The sequence below is a fragment of the Bactrocera oleae genome, chromosome 4 (assembly GCF_042242935.1).
Source record: "Bactrocera oleae isolate idBacOlea1 chromosome 4, idBacOlea1, whole genome shotgun sequence".
Lineage (NCBI taxonomy): Eukaryota > Metazoa > Arthropoda > Insecta > Diptera > Tephritidae > Bactrocera > Bactrocera oleae.
This window is the reverse complement of record NC_091538.1, coordinates 54,612,481-54,636,500: the sequence shown is the minus strand read 5'-3', so window position 1 is coordinate 54,636,500 and position 24,020 is coordinate 54,612,481. Positions and strand designations below refer to the sequence as shown.

Here is a 24,020-nt window from a genome sequence, read left to right as displayed (position 1 = left end):
TTAAATTATTCTAAGCGTTTGTTTTTGTGCAATGTTTTGCACCCGAGCAAATGATATGATGCTTACATGACGGGCGAACTAGCCGATTTCCATTGTTTTATCGATATTGCCGACAACTGGACTTCCAAAGCGTAGTGCATCTTGGACATCAAAATTACCGGAACAACATCGACGAATCCAATTTTTAAATATTTTCTAAAGCCATATTGCCTACCTTAACCGAACTAAAACAAGGCGTGTTCAGTAAAGAATTTTAAAATTTCGCGGATTTGGATATACATACATGTCCCTGAAGTACGATTAATTCTACAGCTGTATTAATTGCTTACTTTGTCTATAGCAACCGCTAAGGTCAGAAGTGTTTTTATCAGCTCGTTGCTTGTTCATGAACTTTTTGCCAAAATAATACTATAACGATGGCCCAGCCGCCATATTCGCCGGACTTGGCTCCGTGTGACTGTTTCTTATTTTCAAAAATAAACACAATCTTAAAGCGCTTTCGTTTTACAAGATAAATTGCTGGAAAAGCTAAAGGTTTAAATCGAGTTTGAGAAGTGTTTCCTCGATTGGAAGAAGCGCTGACGCATATGCATGATATCGAATGTGGACTATTTTGAAGGCGACAACATCAATGTAGACGACTAAATAAATAATTCAAAAACACGAAAATTTCCGTTATTTTTTGAACTCATGCTTGTACTCGGGATGTAAAATACTAAAGCCATTTTAGGGAAAAACAATGAGTAACTATTAACTAGAGCGTTTATATTACTATATCAGCAGGTGCAGAATATAGTCTAGCCAAAGCTATAAGGTATAGTTATATATGGATTTTACTATTTCCAAAAATTTAGAGAAATATTTTTTTGTAGCTCGAATATCGTTCCTAGAGTACGATATACAAAAAATTAGTCTGCCTTTTGACAAGCGTTTTATAAAGCACTTTGCAATAACAGAACACATGTGGTTCGCCGCCGCCCAGGCAAAGTTGATGCTTTTCTGCACAAAATCTGGCGAAGTTTGAGAATCACTGTCTTCAAGTAAAAATTTTATTTTAAACATCTTTGTGTATTAATAAACTCTTAATTCAATTAAATAAAGCCGCACAAAGCTTCTATAAAAAAAAACTAATAAAAAAACTAGTTTTAACGGTGAAGCCCTTAAACTGCAATTATTCGTGCCAACTTTGCCCAAACAACAACACACAAACTTTACGAGCTGCAACGAAACCCCAAACAGACAATCCATGGACAGTGTTTACAAAAATGCTTGCCACAACAACAGCAACATGCATACATGCAAATACATTCACACACACACACTTACGAGTGGTGAATGTATGCAAATAACACACCCACTTACCACACCTTAAACAACAAGAAAAGCATAGCAAAATGCAACAACAACTGCTTGCCACCACAGTGGCAGCAATGGAGGCAACAAAAACAAAGACAATGATGCAGAAAAGAGGCAATAATGACAGAGCAGCAGCTGCTGGCGAAGGCCATCGCCACCGCCCCTATCAGTGTTATCAGCTTATTTCAAACAACAACAATAGCAAAAAGTTGTTCTGGAAGACTACAGAGCTTACGCTCCAATGGCATGCAACACGTGACAGCGCAAGAGGTGTGCAAATTGAGTGAGAGAGTCAGCAATTGAGTGCATGAGAGGCTGGTGAGTGACGACAGCATTGCCAGCTGCAAGCGTAAACAACAAACACCAGCAGCGAAAAGTTGTAATAGAGCATAAAGGGCGACCGTTAGCTACGCACGAAGTACAAGCTCTCACTTGAGACCGCCAGTAATGAGCGCTCACTCATTTCCCATTCAACGTGTTGCTTCCTAAAAGTATGCTTGAAAAAAATATTACAAAAAAAAATCACACGAACACCACACGACGAGCGCGCTGATAAGAAATGTTAGCACGAAATAGTGGTCGCAAGGGCAGCAAAGCTCGGACGAAAGGGCGAACTTGAAACGAACGAGCGGCGAACGAATCGTCAGCAGTAATGTGAACACAACAGATGCTGATTACTGTTGCTGCACTGCTCGACGCTGCTGCGAGGACCACTTTCTTAAAGCTGCTGGCAGCGCGCCTAGTAAATTGAGCATTGGCCAAGCCAATGTAAAGTGCGGCAGAGCAGAGCAGCTGAAGACTTGCAGGACCAACGAGGATTCAGTTTATAATTTCCCACGCAACGGTGTAGTTGATAGCGCTTCCGAGCTGAAGCTGAAGCTTAGTGGACTCATATATAGCATTATAAATACACTCAAACAAGTACAATAGTTATCAAATCAAAATAAGTTGAGATGAGCAACAACAACAAAACTATTTTGTAAGACAAAAGCAGCTAACGGAAAGCAACTCGTGCACAGAGTAGTGAAATTTCGAAGTAAATGTAACGGTTTAAAATTTTTTTGCGGATTTTGTGAATTTATAGTTTTTAAAAAATTGAGAAATAAAATATTGGAAATATTGAAAGAGAGTGATCAAAAATAAAAGAAGTTGTGAGAAGACATGCAAAAATTTATATTAAAAAATTTAAACAATTTTTGAGCACAGACAATTTTTTTGAGCTTCAAATGATAATTTCAAAAACTCTTCTTTTTTTGAAATATTTGCTGAGGACAGTTTGCTTAAAACTTAAAGTGGCCACAAAGCTGCATTTAAGAAAATTTTTTAATGAAATTACAAATGCAATTAAAAACAATTTTATGCAGAAAAATATTCAAAATAGTGTATAAAAAACAAAAATATTAAACAAAAAATGTCCGAAACAAATTTTTAAAAGTGTTTAAAAACGCTACTGAAAACAAAAAACCTTGCCAATTTCATTAAATATAAAATTAAAAAATAATTACAAACTTAATAAAAAAAACCCAACTCAAAAAAGTTTCAAAAAAATTTCGAAAATAAAAAAAATTTCTGGACTTTTAAATTGTCACCAAAGCACAGATTGTGATGAAACCCCTTCAAATTTCATTAAATATAAAATCAAAAAAAATATAAAAATAGAAGCAAAACATAATAAAAATTCAAAATAAACGAGTTTGAAAATTTCAAAAATAAAAAAAATGTTGGACTAAAAAATATTCACCAAAAAACTAGGACAAAAACGGTTTTTTTGAAAAAATTTTTTTAAAAATATATATTTAATTTAAAATCAAAATTCCAAAATAAATAATCCGCTAACAAAAAAATAAATTACACATCCTTCAAATTTGAAAACAAACCGTGTTAAAAGTTGTTCAATTATTGCTTCACTTGAATGCAACTCATTGCTGTTGCATTCGCGCCGTTTTATGTCGTTGTGAAGTGGGCGCGGTACACGCACACAAACACACCGACACACACGCATTTTCAACAGCACAAACACTGTCGTAAAATACCGTTACACCGTACTCGACTCGTTACACCACATTCGGCCACTAACTCGTACGACCTATAAAGTGCTGCAATATTATTAGAGCGTCCAACAGCTACCACCCTAACCCTTCTGCAGCCTCTCAACCCAACCGCATTCATTAAACTATCCACAAGTGTGGCAGCAACACCTGCAACACCATGTTAAGGGCAGACCTCAACTGTCCTGCTTATCGTTGTACACGTCAGCGCCGTCGCTGCTGCCCGCCATAAATCGTCATATTCGTTACACGATTTCATTTCCGACGCCTATACACGACGTCCGAAGTTGTAATCGGAAGTTGGTCGGCGCTGCTCTTCGCCAGCGCGCTGATCTTACTTACAAGACTTGTGGCAGGCAACACACACCTTATTGGCCACCATACCAGCCGAAAGGGTGTCGAAAGCGTACTAATGGTACCGTTAGTTAGGTAACTTGCTGGCGCATCATGCTCCAGCGAGCAGTCGAGGCTCAACAGCTGTGGCAGCTGGGCAGCGGTGATCAGAACGGTTTTTCATTCATTTGCTACAACACTTACTATCGCAGTGGCACACCACACCCTCTTTTTCGCATACTCTAAAAAGGCTAACTGTCTGCTATCATAATAATATAAAATCAAAAATAAATGAAGCAATAAATAATTAAAGTTCAAAGATTATAATAAATAATAAAAAAAAAAAACAATTAAATTACATCAAAAAATAATTATAATTAATAACGCAGTGAAGTCGAGTTTTTAACACGATTTTAGCAACTTAGTATTGTAGGTTCTAAATCAACAATAATAAAATTTAACTAAAATCTCTCTGATAGAAAATTTAACCTCATTTTCATTTGTAATTCATGCCTAAAATTCATTGAAAATTTTCGAAACTTAATAATAATGACTTAAGCACTTTTTGTAAATAATGAAAACTTACAAGTTAACGGTTTCTTTAAAGCATGTAAGCACAAAGTATTTTTATAAGTGAAAAAAGTGACAAAAGTTGAAAGTTAAAATAAATAAGTGTAAATAATTAAAAAAATTACAAAAAAAAAAATTTTAAAATATCAAACAAAAATTTACAACTACTTTACAAAGTAAAACTAAGAAGTAATTTAATCAAAATAAACATATTGATATAAGAATTCTGAGCGGCACAAGCGGCAGAAGGTAAGCTGGTGTACAGAAAATTAAACAAATAATTAAATTAAATTTCTTATAAAAATTTAATTAAATAAAAATAAACCTAAATTACACAAAAAATAAAGTGCAATAAATTAAAACTAAAGAAAATATTATATTTTTATAAAAAAAATATTTTAATTTAATCAAAACAAATAATATTGTTATAAAAAGCATTATAATATATATCACAAAAAATATATCACGAAAAACGAAAATATAACAAAATAAAAAGATTATAATTTAAAAAAATGTAAGAGCGAAAAACTTAGGTAAAAAAATATAAAAATAAATAAAACAAAATATTTTATACAAATATCGATTAATATAGCACTGAATAGATTAAAAATAAATATCTTAAAATAGCATGAAATAAAAGATTACTTAAGAGGTAAAATTAGGAAAATAAAAGAATTAAATAAAAATTAAACTAATTGTATTTAAAAAATAGGTAAAACAACGTCACACAAGATTTAAAAAATTATGACAAAACAAAATAAAAGCAAATAAATGTGTTTGTAAAAGGTGTTTTAATAGAAAAAATTTGATAAAATATTATACAATTTATAACATATAAAATTTAAAAATTAAAAAAAAAAAACAGAAAATTAGGTAAAATAATAAAATAGGCAAATTAAATCAAATTTGTAAAAATTTAACTTAGCTTCATTAAATAAAATGAATATAAAACTGTAAGTCCAATAATATAAGCTGAAATAAAGGGTTTTCCAAATTCAAATGTTTTTTTTTTTCAGTGTGAAGTACAATCGATACAATTAAGTTCTGAATATAACAGCATTCAAATAGTCTCCAAGACTTTTTTTGCAATAACAAATTAGTTGAACCCAAATTTTGAGTACTTTTTACACTAAATTAAGTCGTTCGTTACGAATAGCACGTTCAATATTGACTTCTTCAGCTTGAGAGAGTCTGGTTTATTGCTAAAGACCACTGACTTCAAAAAACCGAACAAGAAGAAGTCTAATATTGTTAAATCACAATTTCTTAAAGGCCATTTAATGTATCGAAAATCCAATAATTTCTTGAATTTATCCTAACTTTTCTCGCAATAATTCGGTTGTTGCACGTGCTGTGTGGCACGTAGCCTCTGAACCAGATGTGTTAAGATCAAGTTCTTGCAATTGCGGACATAAAAAGTTGCTTATCAACCATCTATATCGCTCTCCCTTGACAGTTACGGCGTCACCAGCTTCATTTCGAAAGATTTACAGACCTATGATTCCACCATACATCAAACTGTCAATTTAGGTGAATGTAATGGTTCTTCATGAAAAATTTTTGGATTTTCTTAGCACCAGAATCAGGACGATTCTTTTTATTTACCGCATCACTCAGTTGAAATTGAGCCTTATCAGATGATTTTCTTAAAAAATCGTTATCGGAAAACGGTTGGTTTGGTAATGAAATTGAATAATTTGTAAACGTTATTCTTGCATATATCTTTGCATGATGAAACTGTAAGCATTATTGAATACACTGAAAAAAAGTTATAGATTATGATTTATTAAAAATGGCCAAAACGACACTTAGAAATCATATCATCCCTATTGGAAAGCCCAATATAATAAGAAAGGGTAAAAAAAATTGAATTAGTTAGCGTGAAATGTAAGAAGCAGGAAAGAATTAAATTTAATTAATTAAAAACTATAACAAATTTACTTTATATATATCAAAAAATATTAAATTAGTTATTAAAAATTAATTGAGAAAAAATTAAAAAACATTAAAATACTTTATATATATCAAAAAATATTAAATTAGTTATTAAAAATTAATTGAGAAAAGAATTAAAAAACATTAAAGAAAAAAAATAAATAGCTTTATTATTAAATATAAAGTAGTAAAAAAAAAAAATTAAAATTAATAAATAAATATGTAAATCGAGAAGCAACGAAATTATTGATTACCGGTAACTATTATAGAATGAGCACAAATAAAAATTATATAAAAATATTATCTAAAAATAAATAAATTAAATTAACATCACTTTATCAGCAATTTAGAAAAAAATAGAAAATATTGCAAGTCTTTCGAGAGACATAATGAAGGGTTTTTTTAAACAAGAAAATCGAGAAAAACTAAAACGCAATTAAATTAAAGTTACGGTCAAGAATTTATCTGCGTATACAAAGTATTGCACACAACTTCACAAAAAAAAATTTAATGGCGTTAAATTACACGATCTTAAAAGCCACGCCACAGGCTAACGACGCAAGAAAATAAGCTCACCAAAAGTTTTTTACAATAAATTTATTTTTTCAATGGCAGTATGGCATGAAGCACCATCTTGTTGGAACCAAAGGTCGTTCACATTAACATGCTTCAAGTCAGGCACAAAAAAGTCATTAATCACGGCTCTATAGCGTTCCCCATTGACTGTAACATTATGACCGGCTTCATTTTTGAAGAGGAGCACACCAAACAGCGACTTTGTCTCAATAATTTTTAGCTTCATAGCTGAACTAAATTTTCTTGTGAATAACCTTTTGTAAGACGGTAAACCAAAATCCTTCCGCAAAAGCTTCCATAAAGTGGAAAGGCACAATTGCTACGCACGATGACGGATTGACTCATTTAGATCTTCTTCGTTACCCTGCTCTAAGGCAACAATAGCGCCACGGTGCGCACCGTACGGCTAGAGTAAATGTGGTCCATGATTGCTGGAATTACTAACTCTGCTGGGCGATTATGTCGACCGAATATACAGCGCGCGATGCGCAGCGCAAACCGTAATACATTTGCGTTGCGATTTGCAAACGTTCATCCGGAGTGTGTCTGTTCATTAAAAATGAAACGGCAAACCAAGCGCAGTATAAATCAAATAACAGCTGTAAAAACAAGACCAACACCAAAAATAGTATTGCTTTGTTGAAAACCACATGTCTTAATATTCTCTATTCATTGATAGCAATCGAAATAGGACAACAAATTTTCAAACTTACAAATTTGATTGCGAGTTCTAATTTTTTAATTTCTTTTATCTTTGATTTAAAGGGTCAAAATGCTGGAAAATAAACCGTTAGATGGCGCAATGATCATATTTTATAATACATTGCATTTATAAGTATAAGGGAAATATATTTCTTATAATTTATGTATAGCAACATAAAGTTAACTCAGAAAAAATTAAATACCCCAATAGATGGAGCTGGCATACATGATTCAAATAAAAAACGTTAAAATATGATTTATTGCAAAACTTTCCGCAGAGAACCAGTGTAGTGAATTGTGATCCCAAAAAGTTGATGTCAGAAGCAGAATAACATTTTTACCAAGTCAACTACAGTAATAATGAATCCATGATTTTTGTAGTGATGTATAATTTTTTCATAATTGTCAAATTTTCAAAGAGAAAAATCATAAAAACTAAATGATCAAAACATCATTGATAATTATACAGATTACTTACAAAAAGAAATTCATATTCAATACTTAGCTTTATAAAAATTTTATTTACGAACATGTAATTAAATTAAATGTATTTAAATAAAGAAGTAAGCTTCTCATGGTTATATTCTCGTTACAAAATACATGTTTCAATTTTAGAATAAAATATCAAGCATTTACAATTTTTATTTACAAAGACACTAAATTTTGCGAGTAAATTTCATACTCCGCCTAAAGGTATGCTATAAAAGATTCAAAAAATGAATATAGGTACAAAGAACTGAGCGATGTTATATAAAATATGACGTACTAAGAAATATAACAATAACAACAAAAAACAAAAACTTAGTAAAAAAAATTAATAACATACTACTACAATTGAACACAGAATTTCCATACAAAATATTCGAAGAAGAAAATAAAAATTTGTAGGAATAAAGAAAATCAATATTTAACCCTAAAAAATAACAAAAAATATACAAAAAATAAAATTTTAAAGTTAGTGAATATGAAGCTTTTAAATAAAATTCCAAGAGGAACTAAAAATATTCACAGTAAAAGTAAGCATAAAAATAAATAAAAAATTATAAAAAGAGGAAGCAAATAAAGATTTCCAAAAAATTTAGAGAAAAAAATAAGTATAAGGAAAGGCAACATTAAATCTGAAAACTAAAAAAAATAATAAAAAATATAAAATTAGAAGAAGATTAAAAAGACGAAGAAAAATACAAGTTTCTAAAATAACATATAATAAATAATAAATTTATTAAACAACAAATTTCAAAATATTACTCCAAGAAAAAATAAAAATTTTCACAATATATTCACAGAAAAATAAAATAAACATAAAAGCAGCAAAAAAAAATATTAATAAAAAAATTAAATTAAATAAAAAAATTAATCAAATAAAATAAGATTAAATAAAAATTATACCAAAAATAAATTTTTAAAAAGTAATGAATACAAAACCTACAAAATATTTTCTTTAAGTAAGTCCAATTCCGCAATTTTCGCCCTCCTTTCTCTTCAAATAGAACCAGAAGCGTCTTAAAAACACAAAAACTTCCAAAACAAAATCAAAAACCACAACAACAACAAGCAACACTCAGTTAACAACTTGCAAAACATAATCAAAAGAAAACCAAAAATTAAGCAAATAACAGTAAAAAAGAAACACAAAAGCGACTTAAGAACAACAACACACGAACGCTTGCCGTCAAGAAGTTGCACAAACCGAAAAAGCCAAAATCAACTTGCAATTAACATTTTCAAGCACACCCACCAGCTAAACAGCTAAGCAGCTAAGCCAGCTTGTGGCAAAATGCGCTTGTGTGCGTATGTGTGTGTGAAACCAAAAATTAAATAAACGCCAACAGCAACAAAGTGAATGTGAAGAAAAGAAAAAACGAGTGAAAGTGAGAAAGCGAATTACTAACTTGCTAAACGCAAAAGCCACCAAACCAACTAAAGAAGTGGCGAACTAAATGCAAATGCACCAACACACACACAAACAAGCAGACAAATAAGCGACGGAACGACTAAACAACGACTACGCAACTGCGTACGTGTGTAGGTGTGTGTGTGTATAAGTGCGCGTCTGTTTGTCTTTGGCATAAAAGTAGTGAAAATACATATAACGGTACATATAGGTTACAGCAAACTAGCACCTCAGCTGCATTAAACGCTGAGGCATAAAGCACAGTTGAGGCAAGAGAGCCGTCGCTTGGGCGCCATGTTGCTGCCACCGCCGCCAACAGCATCGCCACGATTTTGTAATGCATTGCAACGTAAGATGAAATCTTTATATTTGTTGCCTTATGCATTGATTATAATCACAGCATGCTAACATACCAGTACACACAGAGACGCACACGCACATGCACACTCACCAGCACATGCATTCTGTTTTTTTTTTTTTTCATTTGTCTCTCTTTGTGCTATTATTCTATATATCAAAATAATTTATCACTTAAAAACACATTACTCAACGCTTACCACACAACAAATTTCATACTAATACATATATATTAATTAAATATTTATTTTGGTAGAAGTAAATTAGAAGTGAAGTTATATTTAGAGTATGAAGTGAATAAATATTTATAATTATTTTTAAAATATCTTACCACATAAATTTTATACAAATAACAATTTTTTTAAGTCACAAAAGATATACTTATTAACTTTTTATGTATTAGAAATATCTCAACATGATATATACTTATTATATAACTGTATATATATATATGTATAACATCCATAAAAAACTATCTACCATATTTCATAAATATAGCGAAGAGCGTAGAAAGTGCACACTGAAAACATTTTCATCAAACATAATAATTTTTGTACAATAAATTTAAAACTTTCAGCTAAAATGAGTGATGTTAATTTGGATATTTATACCCCGAATCAAACAAAATTTTATATAAACCGAACTTGCAATGTTTTATTGTAAAGAAAACTGCTACTGGTTTGGTTGTACACAATAATATAAATATTTTTGAAAAGCAAAATTCTAGCTGAATTAAATATTATTTAAATATTTATCAATGCAATGTTAAAAAAAAAATATGAGGCAGTTGCCTTACGAAAATCTGATAAAGCTGTGGTGTAAAATTATGTTCATGCTTCAGTATTTGATGCAACCAAAGGTAAATGAAACTTTAGACCGCCAATAGTGCGATCTCGAAACGACTTTGAATAAACAGGACTGTTTTCTATTATGTGTACAATCTTATTGACATGAAAATTTAATAAAAATTGGTAAGCAAGTGAAAGTATTGCGAACATTTTTCTTTTCTTTTTTCGGATATTAAAACTTTTATTTTAGTTTTTACAATTTGCAATGCAAAAATTTTTGCTTTAAAATTTTTATTACTATGTTTTGAAATACTAAAATATTTTAGCTTATAAAAATTTTTATTTTTTCTCATAAGATATTTTACAAACCCACTTCGTCTCACGGCAAAGTTGTTTTTTAAAAATTAAGTAACAAAAAAATCAAAAGTAATTTTTGTTATATAATTTTTAATCGCACTTACAATGAAAAGCACGTAAAATATAGATCAGTCAACTCTTAAATTTAAAAAAAAATAATTTACAAAAATAAAAAAAAATACCCAATGTTTTACCAGCCATCTTAGGGAAAGCGTTTGATTAAACGAACCCGCATAAAAGAATTTCTCGAACCGAAAAATTGTGATAGACGATACATTTTGTTCGAAACATAGATATAGTGTGATTTTAAGTAAATTGTTCTAATTGCTGGCGCTGAAATGCGAGTTATATTAACATCTATAATAATCATTATGTTGTTATTAAAAACATGCAAATAATTCAAAAGAAGCTGTATTTCACTTCTAGAGGGCGCTGAAGTCGTGTCTTTAGAAAAATCCTATTTATGATTTAATCTTTTTGAAACTAAAATAATGTGCAACAGCTGCGTTAAGAAATGCTGGTTATATTCCAATTAAAACACAATGTTAACCATATATACCCAACATACCAAATTTACAAAACAAGCGCTGAATAGATGCGAAAATTCTTCAAATGCTTTTGTCGTGGAAATTTCCAGAAATTGCATATTTAGAGTTCAACTTAGTTCGATACATATAAGTTTTGAACACTCTAAATATTGATCATATATACAAATGTATATATATACTGAGAAGACCTGTTAATTTATCATGGAGTTTAAATCTGTGTTTCATATAATATAAACTTGAATAAATCTCTAAATTTGAGAGCAATCCTTATGACGAGTAAAGTCTTATTTAACTAATTGAAACCTAACTGACCACAGATCGCCAGTAAATTATTTTTGGCTGAATGTTTGTTATTTTCTCTTTCGTTTTCGATAGTTTTCCTCCTACTAGAACTTTTTTTTTATTTTGTTTTCAAAAATTATCTACCCTTATCTATATATGTTAGTGTGCCTTAGATAAATGGATTTAAAGTTGTATCATATTGTAATATGTTTTGAAATGAGTTATTAAAAGAAATGTTGTTTATAATCGAATTGCGAGCCATTTTTAAAAATCGAAAACGTGTTAGTTATAATTTTTTTACGAAGAAGAACTCTTTAAAACAATATATATATGTAACAAAAATGATTTATATATCCCCATTTACTTGTTCGACACAATAGCTGAAAAAGGCAGCTTGAGAAAATCACATAATTTTTCGATAATATAGATAACAAAATGCGCCATTATCATCGATACTCGAAGAGCGATTGATGCCTTAATTTTGGGCACATGAGCAACATGTGCGCATAAATACACATTTATACACACACCTTTATATAATACCACTATGCCAGTAGCCAGTAATTGTGCTGCTTTTAGTACGAGACAAGCAGCTGGGCTACCGCTGGACAATTGCTCAGTCTCGGAATTTAATTTAAGTAAATGGAGCATATCAATATATGTAAACGGTAAAATACATTGCGGAAATTGTTTTTGAATTATAAATGAAATTCATTAAAATGCAAAATACCTGAATTATTTATACACGCTGCTAGTAAACAGATGTGTAAACAAGTAATAGTGTTTATATATATGTACATATATTTACAAGTGAACTGTGGGAAAAATCATACAACAATGGTATATAGTAGGGTGGGTAAAAACCAAGCGAATATTTTTTTTCGCTTGGTGCTCTGAAAAATTGGTTCTTAGATACCTCTACGAAAGTGTATCCAAGCATGCGCTTTTAGTTGTAACGGGAAAGTTCTTCTTCATACAATTTTATGTATTTTTTTTATTATTAAATAGAAAAATTCAAATCGCTGTTGGTAGTTAGAAATGAGATATCAAGTTTTCTCTCTGATGATAAAAAAAAATAATAGAAAACTTTAAGACGGAGGATCTCCCCGTTACAATCAAGAGCTCATACATGGAGAGACTTTGTAAGAGGCATTAAGGAACCAAAGCACCAAGCGAAAACAAAAAAATTCGTTTTTTTGATTCACCCTAGTATACATATGTTTCTGCAATATTATATATGCTTTGGCTGTAACTGTGGCAGCTGCTGCATTACATTATTTATTGCCTCAATTGCTCTGCGCGTTTGTTGTTAATTTTTTTAATTACTTTTCTATACATATTTTTTTATTATTATTTGTATATTTATTTTCAATTTTTTTTGTCTGTTTTTTATTATTTATAGCTTTAAAAAAATTTTTTTTTTAATTTTTTGTAAAATTTTTTTTTAAACTTTTTTTAAATTTTTGTTATATATTCTTTGTTAAAAAATTGCACTCATTCTAGTTAAATGCATTATTCGCCATTTTAACTAATTATTGCGCTTCGGTTAAATAATGAAAACTGTAAAAATTACTGTAATTAAATTCTACCGTTACAAAGTTGAAATTTTTTAATTAAAAGATACATATTAATATTACATTTTTTGCAAAAAAAAACTAGTAGCAGATATATGCATATGTGTGTGTGCGTATATTTGTGACGTGTAGTTGTCAGTTAACAGTGTGTATGCTCCTCTCATTCACTCATGCCTTTCATTCTCCAGCTGATTCCTCAAGCACAAATTAACTGTTGCATATGATTATGAATGCAATTAAGTAATATTGAGTTAAATAAGCGTGTGCACATATACGTGTAAGCTCATTTATACATATGTATGCGTTGGAAAGTGCACCACACACACATACACACACAGAAAAAGAGAAAAGCAGGTCAAGCAGAAAATGATGTTGCAAGCAGATATGGAGCTGTTTCACGTCTGATTATCTCACTGTTAAATCATTTTATATTTAAATATAAAAGTTTATGCTTGCATATGTATGTACATATGTATGTGAACAGCATGGCATGCAACAACAACAAAAAAATAAAATTAAAATAATGGAAAAATCATTTGCACTCAAATGAATACCACAAACGTGGTCACTCATAATTGAATGTCCCGTTGTTTACTAATTAAATGATTACGAGCGCGTGCAGCAATATTAAATAATTAAATATGTATGTAGGTATAAAAAATATATAGTTGTTGACGTAAAAAGCGGCAAACAGAGAAAACAGGAAATTGAAAAATATTTCTGTTCAAACAACTAGTTTTTCAATTTGATGGCTCTAAAAATTATACAGAAGCTTTAACCGTTCGAGATGCTTTTGTTTGCATACAGGGTGCTCCCTCGGTTAACTTGCTAAGTTATTTACAAGTGTTTTGGAAGTATGCATGCCGTAAAATTATTACCATGAAACTCTTTGCACCGAAACAATACTGCAAATAGTAATGCTTCACAGTGAAAATAGATGTTCAGTTGTATTGACTCAAAAATCATATAACCGCAGCCTGCCTTCTGGTGGCGTTAATGATTACACTAGCATATTTGGGCAGCCTTGAATATCCGCTCGAGCTCTACGAAATGTCATTGCACACAAAAGCTCATCATTCGGGCCAGGGTTTGCGTCGTTGAAACGGTAGAAACCAGTCATCAAATAATTTCGAAAAACGCTGTCGAGTTGACAGACTTAGCCAGTATAATAATACGAGTCTGTGTAGGTCCCATAAAACGGACTGTCCCAGGCATGGACCAGATGGATTTGCGTTAGAACTTACAGTGGACCACGTCTTTTTCCAAAACCAAAACGTAACAATCGATGGATTTTGACTCATTATGTCTGCCAGCAAATGCAAAAATTGTCCTCGATGGTTATTGCTTACAACATGATTAGTCAGTTTGTCAAATGAGTACTAACTAAATTTTTTGGTTAAGCGATGAAAATTACCCAAATTTGAAAAATTACATTTCAGAAATCAAGTGTATGCTAATAACTTGCGGACTATAGACGACAACGATTCGTGCCTAAATCAACGCTGTCTAACTCGAGATGCTCGAAAAACTTCTTGAATTGTTTTACTGTTCATTTTGCTGTGGGTCCCGTTTTAATTTTCAACCCTAAAAATATCTGAGAAAAAAAGAAAAATACCTGCTAACAGTGATTACTTTCTAAGAGCGATACATTTACCATATATAAAGCCTAAAACATAGCGCAGCAAAGTGAGATTTAATATTATTGCGTATTTATGCTGTGTTAAAAATATAAAAAAATTACGAAATATTGTTTTCAAGCAGTTAATTATAAGTTTGAAATAAATATTGTACGGCTGTTTTTGATAAAAACGTGTTGACTGTCTGTTTTCTTTATTATATGTATCACATTTTAAGTCAAAATATAAATTTTATGTAGTCTGAAGTTTAAAAATTATAAAACCAAAAATAATGAATTGCAATTTTAAACGAACAACTATTTTGAAAGCTTACCTGTACCACCTTCTTGCTTCTTTGCCTTTTGTGAGCTTCAAAAAACACGCTGAAAAACAAAATAATGCTTTTGTATTAGTTTTTAATGCAATTACAGGTAAAAAAATTATCAAATGTTCTTTCGATGAAAGATCGAAAATAAAAATCATTTTACTGTTATTATTCCGTAATGAATACAAATTGTAGCAGAGTACATAAAAAAATGGAGATACTTCTTTCTACGCTTTTTAAAAAAACATTCTCATTCTCAAGCGTACTATGTATACCATATATATAGCTATAGTATCTCACGTTCGGTATAGTCTGTGCTTGTTGTGAGGATCCACGCTTTTATATGGCTGCCTCTCATCGCATACATATGTTAGCAACAGGAGTTAGCAACAGGAGTTGTTACTGGATTTCCCTAGCATATTAACTAGAATTATAATTTTAAGAAACAGTTTTGGAATTTTTTGTTCAACTAACGCAGAAGCAACTTTGGTATTTTTAACAATGTTTCCGGAGATTTCCAATCATTGATTGGATAAAGAATTAGGAAATGTTAAAAAGAACTAACATTTTCTTAATGGATGCTTACTATTACAGCCTTAAGCCATCTACAACAAATTTCAAACTCTATCTGGTATTAAAAATATTTAAAAAATAAGGAATATATTTGAGACTTGGGGTACATTTTTTTTGTCGAATACAAAGGAAACCCTCAATTGAATATGGGTAGGTCGATATGTAAAGTGGATATCTGACGACGCTCCTAGCCCTTTAAGAGGCTCATTGTAAAACCACCGTCACTAAAATCCCCATCACTCTATTATGCCCTCTGTGAACCACCCCGTACTTCTGATGAAGTTCATCATTAAAAAAAGGTTTTATTAGTACAGCCTCCTAGACATCGTCAAGAAACCCTCGATCGATAGTTGAGATTCTTTTCTTACACAAAGCCTTGCATTCCTAAGAAGATATTCTATCGTCTCTTCTTCTTCTTAACAGCTTCTACAATAGTCATTGCATGGCGTTTCCAGTCTGCTGGCATATCTGCCAATTAGATAGTGACCTCTTACCACTCCTACTGAAGTTCTTATGACATTCTTTTGAATTTCAGTCGTCGGCATGTGCGGCCCATATTTCATCCATGCTACGATTGCCTGCTTGTTGGGCAAGTTAAGAAGTGACTCCACCAAGCTATATCTATAACATGTTTGTCAATTAAATATCTACACATAGCCAAATGCATATAAATATCCTCTTTTTCTAAGTTAAATTGTAGGCTAGTGCCTATTCTGGCTAGTTCATCTGCTTTCGAGTTACTAGGAATAACACTATGTCCAAGAACCCATCGCAGGTCTATCGTGTAATAGGATGTTAGATCCACTGAGAGTTCAAGGCATTCTTTCACTATCTTTGACAAAACCCTAGTGATATCCGTTTAGTCAACAAAAAGGCTTTCTTTAATTGCTGTGATCTCCGCTTGGAAGACGCTGCAGTGCTCTGGTAGACGGAAGGCGATTCTGGTAACCAATTTTTCTGAAAAGACACCATTTCCCACTCGATCATCTAGTGTCCCTTGTCCATCTTTCCCATTTTTCTCTTGAAAGGAAGGCAATATTGGGAACCGGATGCGTATACTACAGTATAACTAAGAAAAAATCGTAACTCAAACAAATCAATTTGCAATACTTTTTTTTTTACAAAATTAAAATGCCAAACCATATGGCAAATATTGCTTTTCAACAAAAACAAAAAAAAAAAAGGATTGCGGGTTTCCTTTGCAAAATTCTCCGCAGCAAAACCACAATACAACAAGAAAACCGCAAAAAATTAACTGCACCTGTGAGACAACAACAAAAAATCGCATCAAATATATAGTGCCACATGTGCAACACTCAACCAAATTGCTGCAACACGCGCCAGCACTAATGGCGCTGCAGAGTGAGCGCGGCAACGGTAATGTCATCTGACACAATAAATCATTTTCACATATCAAAATTGCATTTGTTATGAACTCTCGCATTTTTTTCCACTTTATTTTCCATTTCAACTTTTTTGTTGTTGTCTGCGAACGAAAGAACGCTGCACTTCATGGTAGCTCACTCAACTGGCAAACTGATAGCTGGCAGCAAAGTAATATGGCTGTCATTGTTGTTGTTGCTAGCACAGAACAATAGTAGATAATAGTGTACCTGAGACGAAAGTCAACGCAACAAGTCAAAGAGTTAAATACAAATATTCATCTTGGTAGCACTGACGCATACCCCACACGCCCCTGCATTCACCTCTCTTCAAACTATTTTTTTGCTCTTTCTCTACTGTGCTGAGCTGCACCTGCAACACGAGCACACAAGCAAAGCTATCCATCATCAACGTCAGCACAGCAGCACCGTTATTAACAACAACAAAAAATAACAACAAAAATAACAATAAAAACAACAACATTGGTTGTTGTTGAAGTTAACAGCACAGCAGAGTCACAGCATGAGCGTGTGCTTCATGTGCACTGAGCGTAAAACTATCGCCGCTCTTTATATGCTTTATGTTTTCATGTTGTTACTGCCACAATATAACGGTTATACGGCGATGTTGGTGGTCTAAACCAATATATTGGTGTTTGTATGAACTTTATATAAGGAAACCGGGAGTAATGAGTATATTAGTGTGAGCTATACTATCTTGCTATGCTCTATACTAACTTTTCGAATTTATCGGTTTATGGATTTATGGATGTTAAATATAATTGCCGAATTTCTTGAAGATATCTCGTCAAATGAAAAAGCTTTTTATACAAGCACTTGAACCCGTTCGTTCAGTTTGTATGGCAGCAATATGCTGTGTTGCAATATCGACGGTTCCGACCAATAGGGAGCTGCTTAGCTTGGTGAGAGAAGAACTTATGTAAAGTTTCAGATCGATATCTCAAAAACTGAGGGACTAATTCGTGTATATAGAGACGAACGGATATACATACGGTCATGGCTAAATCGACTCAGCTCCTAATGCAGATCTTTCCTATTTTATAGAACCTTCGACGTTTATTTCTGAGTATTACAAACTGTTACGCAAACTTAATATACCCTGTTCAGAACATAGTTAATATTTTTACTCACACATCTTTTGGTTCACCCTGGTGTAGAAATATATCTGTATTACGAATATGTATGCGTGTCAATATGTATGAGTGTATGTATAGTACACTATATCTGCTCACATTTCTGCTATCCGTTTGAACACAACCGCACACCACCCGCTGGCAACATGACGCTTAAATAACTTTCTGACTTCACCACGGTCGCCTAGCTGGACATCCGACCTCGAGTAGCGCATGTACGTTACGCCTCCCATCTGAGTTGTATATCGTTGCTGATGGCTATTGATAATGCCTTTCTATCGGCAACTGTTGCCAACAACGGCTACAGACTTTTAAAGCTACTTTATGGCATATCGAATATTTTCGTTGACGCTGTTGTTGTGAAAGGTTTAAAATGATATTTTGAATTTCATACACCTCATATTTCGCGATGCAATGAAAGCAGTATTGAAATTTCATGCATTTTTGAAGCACTTTTGACTTTTAACTTCAAATTTATGCTCGGACATCGTAAGCATTTAGGGGGGCTTACACGCTAGATATCAGTTCGCCATCGAAATGAAATGAAATGGACTCTACAGTGGAGGTTGCAAATTCAATTGTTGATATAAGTCACTTAGCAATGACTAAACTGTGAAATAGTATAAAGTTAGTACCGCATTTATACTTCTTCCAATTTTTTACGCGGAAAAGTAGCTTGAATAGGAGGAGAAGTTGAGTTTGCAATGAATCAACTGTATTATACAAGTATTTATTTCTTTCCAGTGTATTAGTTAGTTTGCAACTTTGATAGAAAGGCAAAAAAACATTTCCAACAATAATAATATTTTTTTAACCATTTTAGTCCATCTCTGTACTCAAAACTTTATATCGTTACAATATAATACTCTTAGCTGCGACTAACACGGTTGATTGATATTGATTTATATGTATATGAATCAGTATTTCGTTGAAGAAAAAACTCAAACTCCACTCTTATTGGCTAGAGCTGGCCGCTGCTGCAATTCGATCACTTCTGTTGCGCTTAACGTTGTCTTAAGTGATCCTCTTTTCATCACCCTTCAAAACTGGATCGATTTGGTTGTGATTCAGCAAAGATTCGCAGAGGGAAATTCGGTCCATAAGGCACGTCGCATGGCACGAGATCGACGAAACCAAAATTACGCTAGACCGACTGTTATATTATCAGGACCATCAACAATATTCACATTTTCAGCCGCCTGGCTAACGTATTCGTCTTTATCGAAGAAAAACTGTAAAATATGGTCAACATATATTCTCTTTGCAGGAGTATATTTTGACTATATTTGAGGCTAAGTCAAACAATCACAAAACAGTCTGAAAAAATTTTTCTAACGCCATATAGCGTAACCTGATCGCACTTATACAAAGATTGTACAGATTACTAAAGGCAGCTATTGAAAAAAAATCATTTAATTTTCGAATTCGAAATTTTAACTATGGGCACTAGATGACGCGAAGGTAAAGCTACTTTCAAATGGTCTATCACAAAGACTTTATACATTGTATCCCGACTTGGGTCAACTAGTACGTAATTCAGTACTTAAATTCGGTAACTTTTAGGTTTTTATCTTGCGTAGAGGTTCTCTTCAGCATATAATTGTGAACCAAAATGTATGATTTGATGGACTTTACATATTATGGAAACGAAGCCTGGAATCGTAGTCTAATCTTTCTTTAATTTTTTTAACACAACGCGACTGAACCTAAAGTGGGGTTCAAGTAAGTTAATTCTCAGCTTCGTAAATATGGTTGGTATCACGATGTTCACTATTAATCAAATCTAATATTAACTGTCTAAGAACCGCTATTGCATAATAGTAACTTTAAAATAGTTGAGAACAGGATTTCTATCTTGAATTTCCGCCGCAACAGATTTAATTTTTCTTGAAAAAAAATTTTATAAAAATTTTGGACGTTTTGTGTCGGCGCTGAAATGTAGGCAATATACATATTTCTAAAATTTTAACAGTTTATCTGGTTTGAAAGAATAAGATATGGATTTAACACAATGGTTTCGCCAAACGAAGAACGTAAACTTCTCATAAACCTTTTTAACTTCCTAGTGTCTACTAAAACTCATTTGAAATAAAGAATAGGCTCTTTAAAGGTGAAAATGAGCTCTTGCATGCTAATTCGATTGCTATTTGGAACTAATAGCGCTGCTTTAGTTGAACATAATGAATGGAATCAACCAAATAGTATGAATTTTAGAAAAAGTTGCGAACTTGCGCTAAAAAGTATCATACACATTTCACATTCGTTTGTCACCTGAAAAAAAGTTGTTACTTTGGCGCTGAAAAGTAGGCAATATATTCTTCTATTAACTAATATCACAACACAGTTTTCAGGCTTTCACAAGACTAAGCAAAGAATTTGGAAATATTTCTAGAATAAAATTTCTTAATTAAGTTTTTTATACAGTTAAGTACTGATTTAAACGGGGTTAGCGAGGCGACGAAATATAGTTATCTGGAAAAATTTCATTTTATGTTTTATAAAAAGTGTGAGTGCTAAATATTGCTCCCTAAAGTTAGACAAATCTCTAAGAACGCCTTCATTAATAAATTATAGTAAACATTTGCAACCTCGAAAAGAGAGAAAGACAGACAGACCATGACTCATGCTAAACACTTGATTGCTTGTTTTTAAATCTCAAAAGCAACTGTGCAAACATAAAAATAACGAAAAGACATTGAATGTACTTTGCAAAAAGTTAAAAAACTGCAACAAATTTGTTTGTAAAAAAACTAAAATATATATTTTCACGACTGATAATTTAGAACTATTGACATCTGAAACAACTTATGAGTATAGCAGACATATGTTATAAAATTTGAACAAATTTCCTTGCATCTTTAAGCCTCGCGCGTCAGTCAAATTTTGCACAAAACTTTGCAATACCATTAGTTTTCTGTAGACCCTTAAACTATAAGCATTGAAAGCAGAAAGTGCAAGCAAAATGAAGTTAAACTACAATCTCGCACTACTAGTGCTGAGCCAATGTCTGTATGGCACTACGGATGCACAGCTCCGTATTGTCGGTGGCAGAACCACGAAGATAAAAAAGCATCCGTATATGTTGGGGCTGCTAACTGACGGTTCATACTTTTGTGCCGCTTCGCTTATCTCGAAAAGACACGGGCTCACAGCGGCGCATTGTCTATATGATAAACAAGTTTCAGAAATCATTGTTGTTGCGGGCGTTACGGATCTACGGACCAGCGGACAGCGTCGACGTGTGAAAGAAATGTGGTATCCTGAAGAGTTCGATACGACTATCAGAAATATGGACGTCGGCGTGCTCTTGTTCCGCAAAGCCATGGTTCTCGGTTCGAATGTGGCCATCATACCGCTGGCGAAAACCAGAACTAGAGCAGGCGTGCGCATGCGTGTCAGTGGCTGGGGAACGACAAACGAAACCAAGCAGACAGCCGTAAATATACTACGTACGGTTGTTGTACAGATCATTGCATCGAACATTTGTTCGAGCGAGTATGCAAAAGTCAATACACGCTTAACGCCAACAATGTTGTGTGCCGGACGTGGCGATAAAGATGCATGCACCGGCGATTCCGGTGCACCAGCAGTTATTAATGGCAGACAATATGGAATCGTATCGTTCGGCAACGGTTGTGGGCGTAAAAATTATCCGGGTGTCTATACAAAAGTGATGAATGTAAATGTGCGCGACTTTATTGACGAATGCCTTCGATTGTGAACGCGAGACTGAGTTTTACATAATTCTTGTAATATTAAGATTCAAATATATTCTGTGTTATTCTCTATCTATAGGGTTCTTTTGATTTTGTAACATATATTTGGTTTTTGTCGTCTGGCGGGTTAACTGAAGCTACTTTCCAGCATACGCTTGAAAGCTCAAAACGGCGACTGTTAAACACCAAAAGAGGACAATACTAAACGATCCAGAGGCTCTCCGAAGTTGTGCTTCGGCATCGAAGGTAGTTCATGTTTTTTTCCACAAACTAGATTTGAATACTCTTAGTTCAATCACAACAAGAAGTGTTATCATTTTGATGTTTGGAAAAAATCAGGTTTAATTGGAATTGTCAGAACAGTTAATAGTGTAAAATTTTGTTAGAAGACATGGATGATAGAAGACATATCAAACACACCACCAAGAAAACTAGGAGTTTATATGGAATCAGAACAGTTAATACATAGTACGTCTAAATTCTCTATATCTTCTAGCTGTATTAAACACAAATACTAAAAAGTGTTGTGTGAAGTATGTTAAGTTAAAGAACATCTTTTGCTAAACTCTACATAAAACCTCATCTCTTATCGTAGTTTATATAGTTACTATTGTATATAAGATCTACTAGAAAAATTTGGGCATTGTGGGCAAATTTGAGTATTATTTAATGTTAAACTCGAGTTTGTGGTGTAGATCTTAATTCTTAACACTTGACCGAGTTTGAAACTGGAGTTTGTGACGTAAGTTAAACCCATCAAAAATTATATTAGTGCACAGAGAACTCAATAGTTTCATCGGTACTTGGGTTGTCTATTTTTTTGAATAAGAGAAGATATAAAGCACTATATAGAAAACTTAGAGTTATGCTAAGCAATCTCTTCATGCAGTCTAGAAATATACGCTTGGTATTCAGGCCAAAAGCAGTATTATGCTGCCGTAGATTTTAAAGGAACTCACCCATCCATTAAGTGGAGGAATATTTGAGACTATACTTTATTCTTGAACTGCAATATGTTCTCGAGCTGAAGGTCTAAATATCATCCCGAAAAAGTGTTCCAGTCTGCAGAATACTACCACAAATGGATAGCAATCAAATGGCTAGCTGCTCAATTTGAACATATTCAAAATTAGGGTTACCAACTTCCAAACAAGTAAGGCTGAGTAAAATATTATAAAATAAACGTAAAATTTAACGCATTTCAGGTAAGTGTTTCCAGTGGAGTTAGTTAAATATACTTGTAATAAGATTGCCACCAATAAAACATTTTAAAATATATTATAAAATATGTTAAAATTTAAAAACGACTTTAGAAAGTAATTGAAGCAGCTTAAATCAAACATATTTTGAAATAGAGTTGCCAACTAACAAAATTTAATATATCACAAAATATATGTGAAAATATAAGTGGCTGTAAACGCCTTTTGAAAGTTTACAATTTAACATATTTTCGAATATCTAATATCATTTAGTTTTGCGGGGAATTTATAGAATTATTTTAAAAATGAGCTAATACACAACGAAAATAGATCAAACAGGGTACTACTATAACAATATTTATATTAAAATACTTTCTTAAATAATGCCAAAGAATAATTTTAAATTACTTTTTTTAATAATTTTTGTTTATCGAAAATAATTTTTAGGTTAATTTTTTCATTTCTCAATCCATTTTTTTCAAATATTTGTAAATGCACTAATTACCGTCGAATAAATATCAGAAAAAGCGACAAACATCGAACAGCTTTATAAATATTGATATAGTACTGCAAGCAGATGTCTTAGTTATACTTTTATTATTTACTGTTCTACTTTGCTCTTTCCGCTTTTAAAACAACACATATTTATAAGAAAGTTAATGGAAACTAAAAATTAACAAGCTAAAGCGTAAACATAGTTTGATATCAGTGACCTTGAGCTTGACAAATATTAAT

General features: G+C 32.3%; 2 protein-coding genes and 1 long non-coding RNA gene across 4 annotated transcripts in view; 2 read left to right on the top strand and 1 right to left on the bottom strand.

Moving 5' to 3' along the window:
* Positions 1–24,020, top strand: part of LOC106619164 (mucin-22) — a 379,015-nt gene that overhangs the window by 156,764 nt on the left and 198,231 nt on the right. Inside the window, exons 1-2 of one of the 2 annotated variants that reach the window (XM_070109211.1) lie at positions 4,461–4,556; positions 9,011–9,763. The exons of the other annotated variant lie outside the window; for it this stretch is intronic. The gene's annotated coding sequence lies outside the window, so the exon portion shown is untranslated. Of the gene's footprint in view, positions 1–4,460; positions 4,557–9,010; positions 9,764–24,020 lie in introns of those variants that run through there. 2 annotated transcript variants of the gene reach the window in all.
* LOC138857220 (uncharacterized) overlaps positions 15,267–24,020 on the bottom strand; it is a 161,334-nt gene continuing 152,580 nt past the window's right edge. Inside the window, exon 3 of the long non-coding RNA XR_011396273.1 lies at positions 15,267–15,319. This is a non-coding gene — a long non-coding RNA (uncharacterized lncRNA). The remainder of the gene's footprint in view (positions 15,320–24,020) is intronic.
* LOC106622172 (seminase) lies at positions 21,252–22,147 on the top strand. Its single transcript, XM_014241265.3, has one exon. The coding sequence runs from the start codon at positions 21,333–21,335 to the stop codon at positions 22,089–22,091; it is 759 nt and encodes a 252-aa protein (XP_014096740.3). The 5' UTR covers positions 21,252–21,332; the 3' UTR covers positions 22,092–22,147.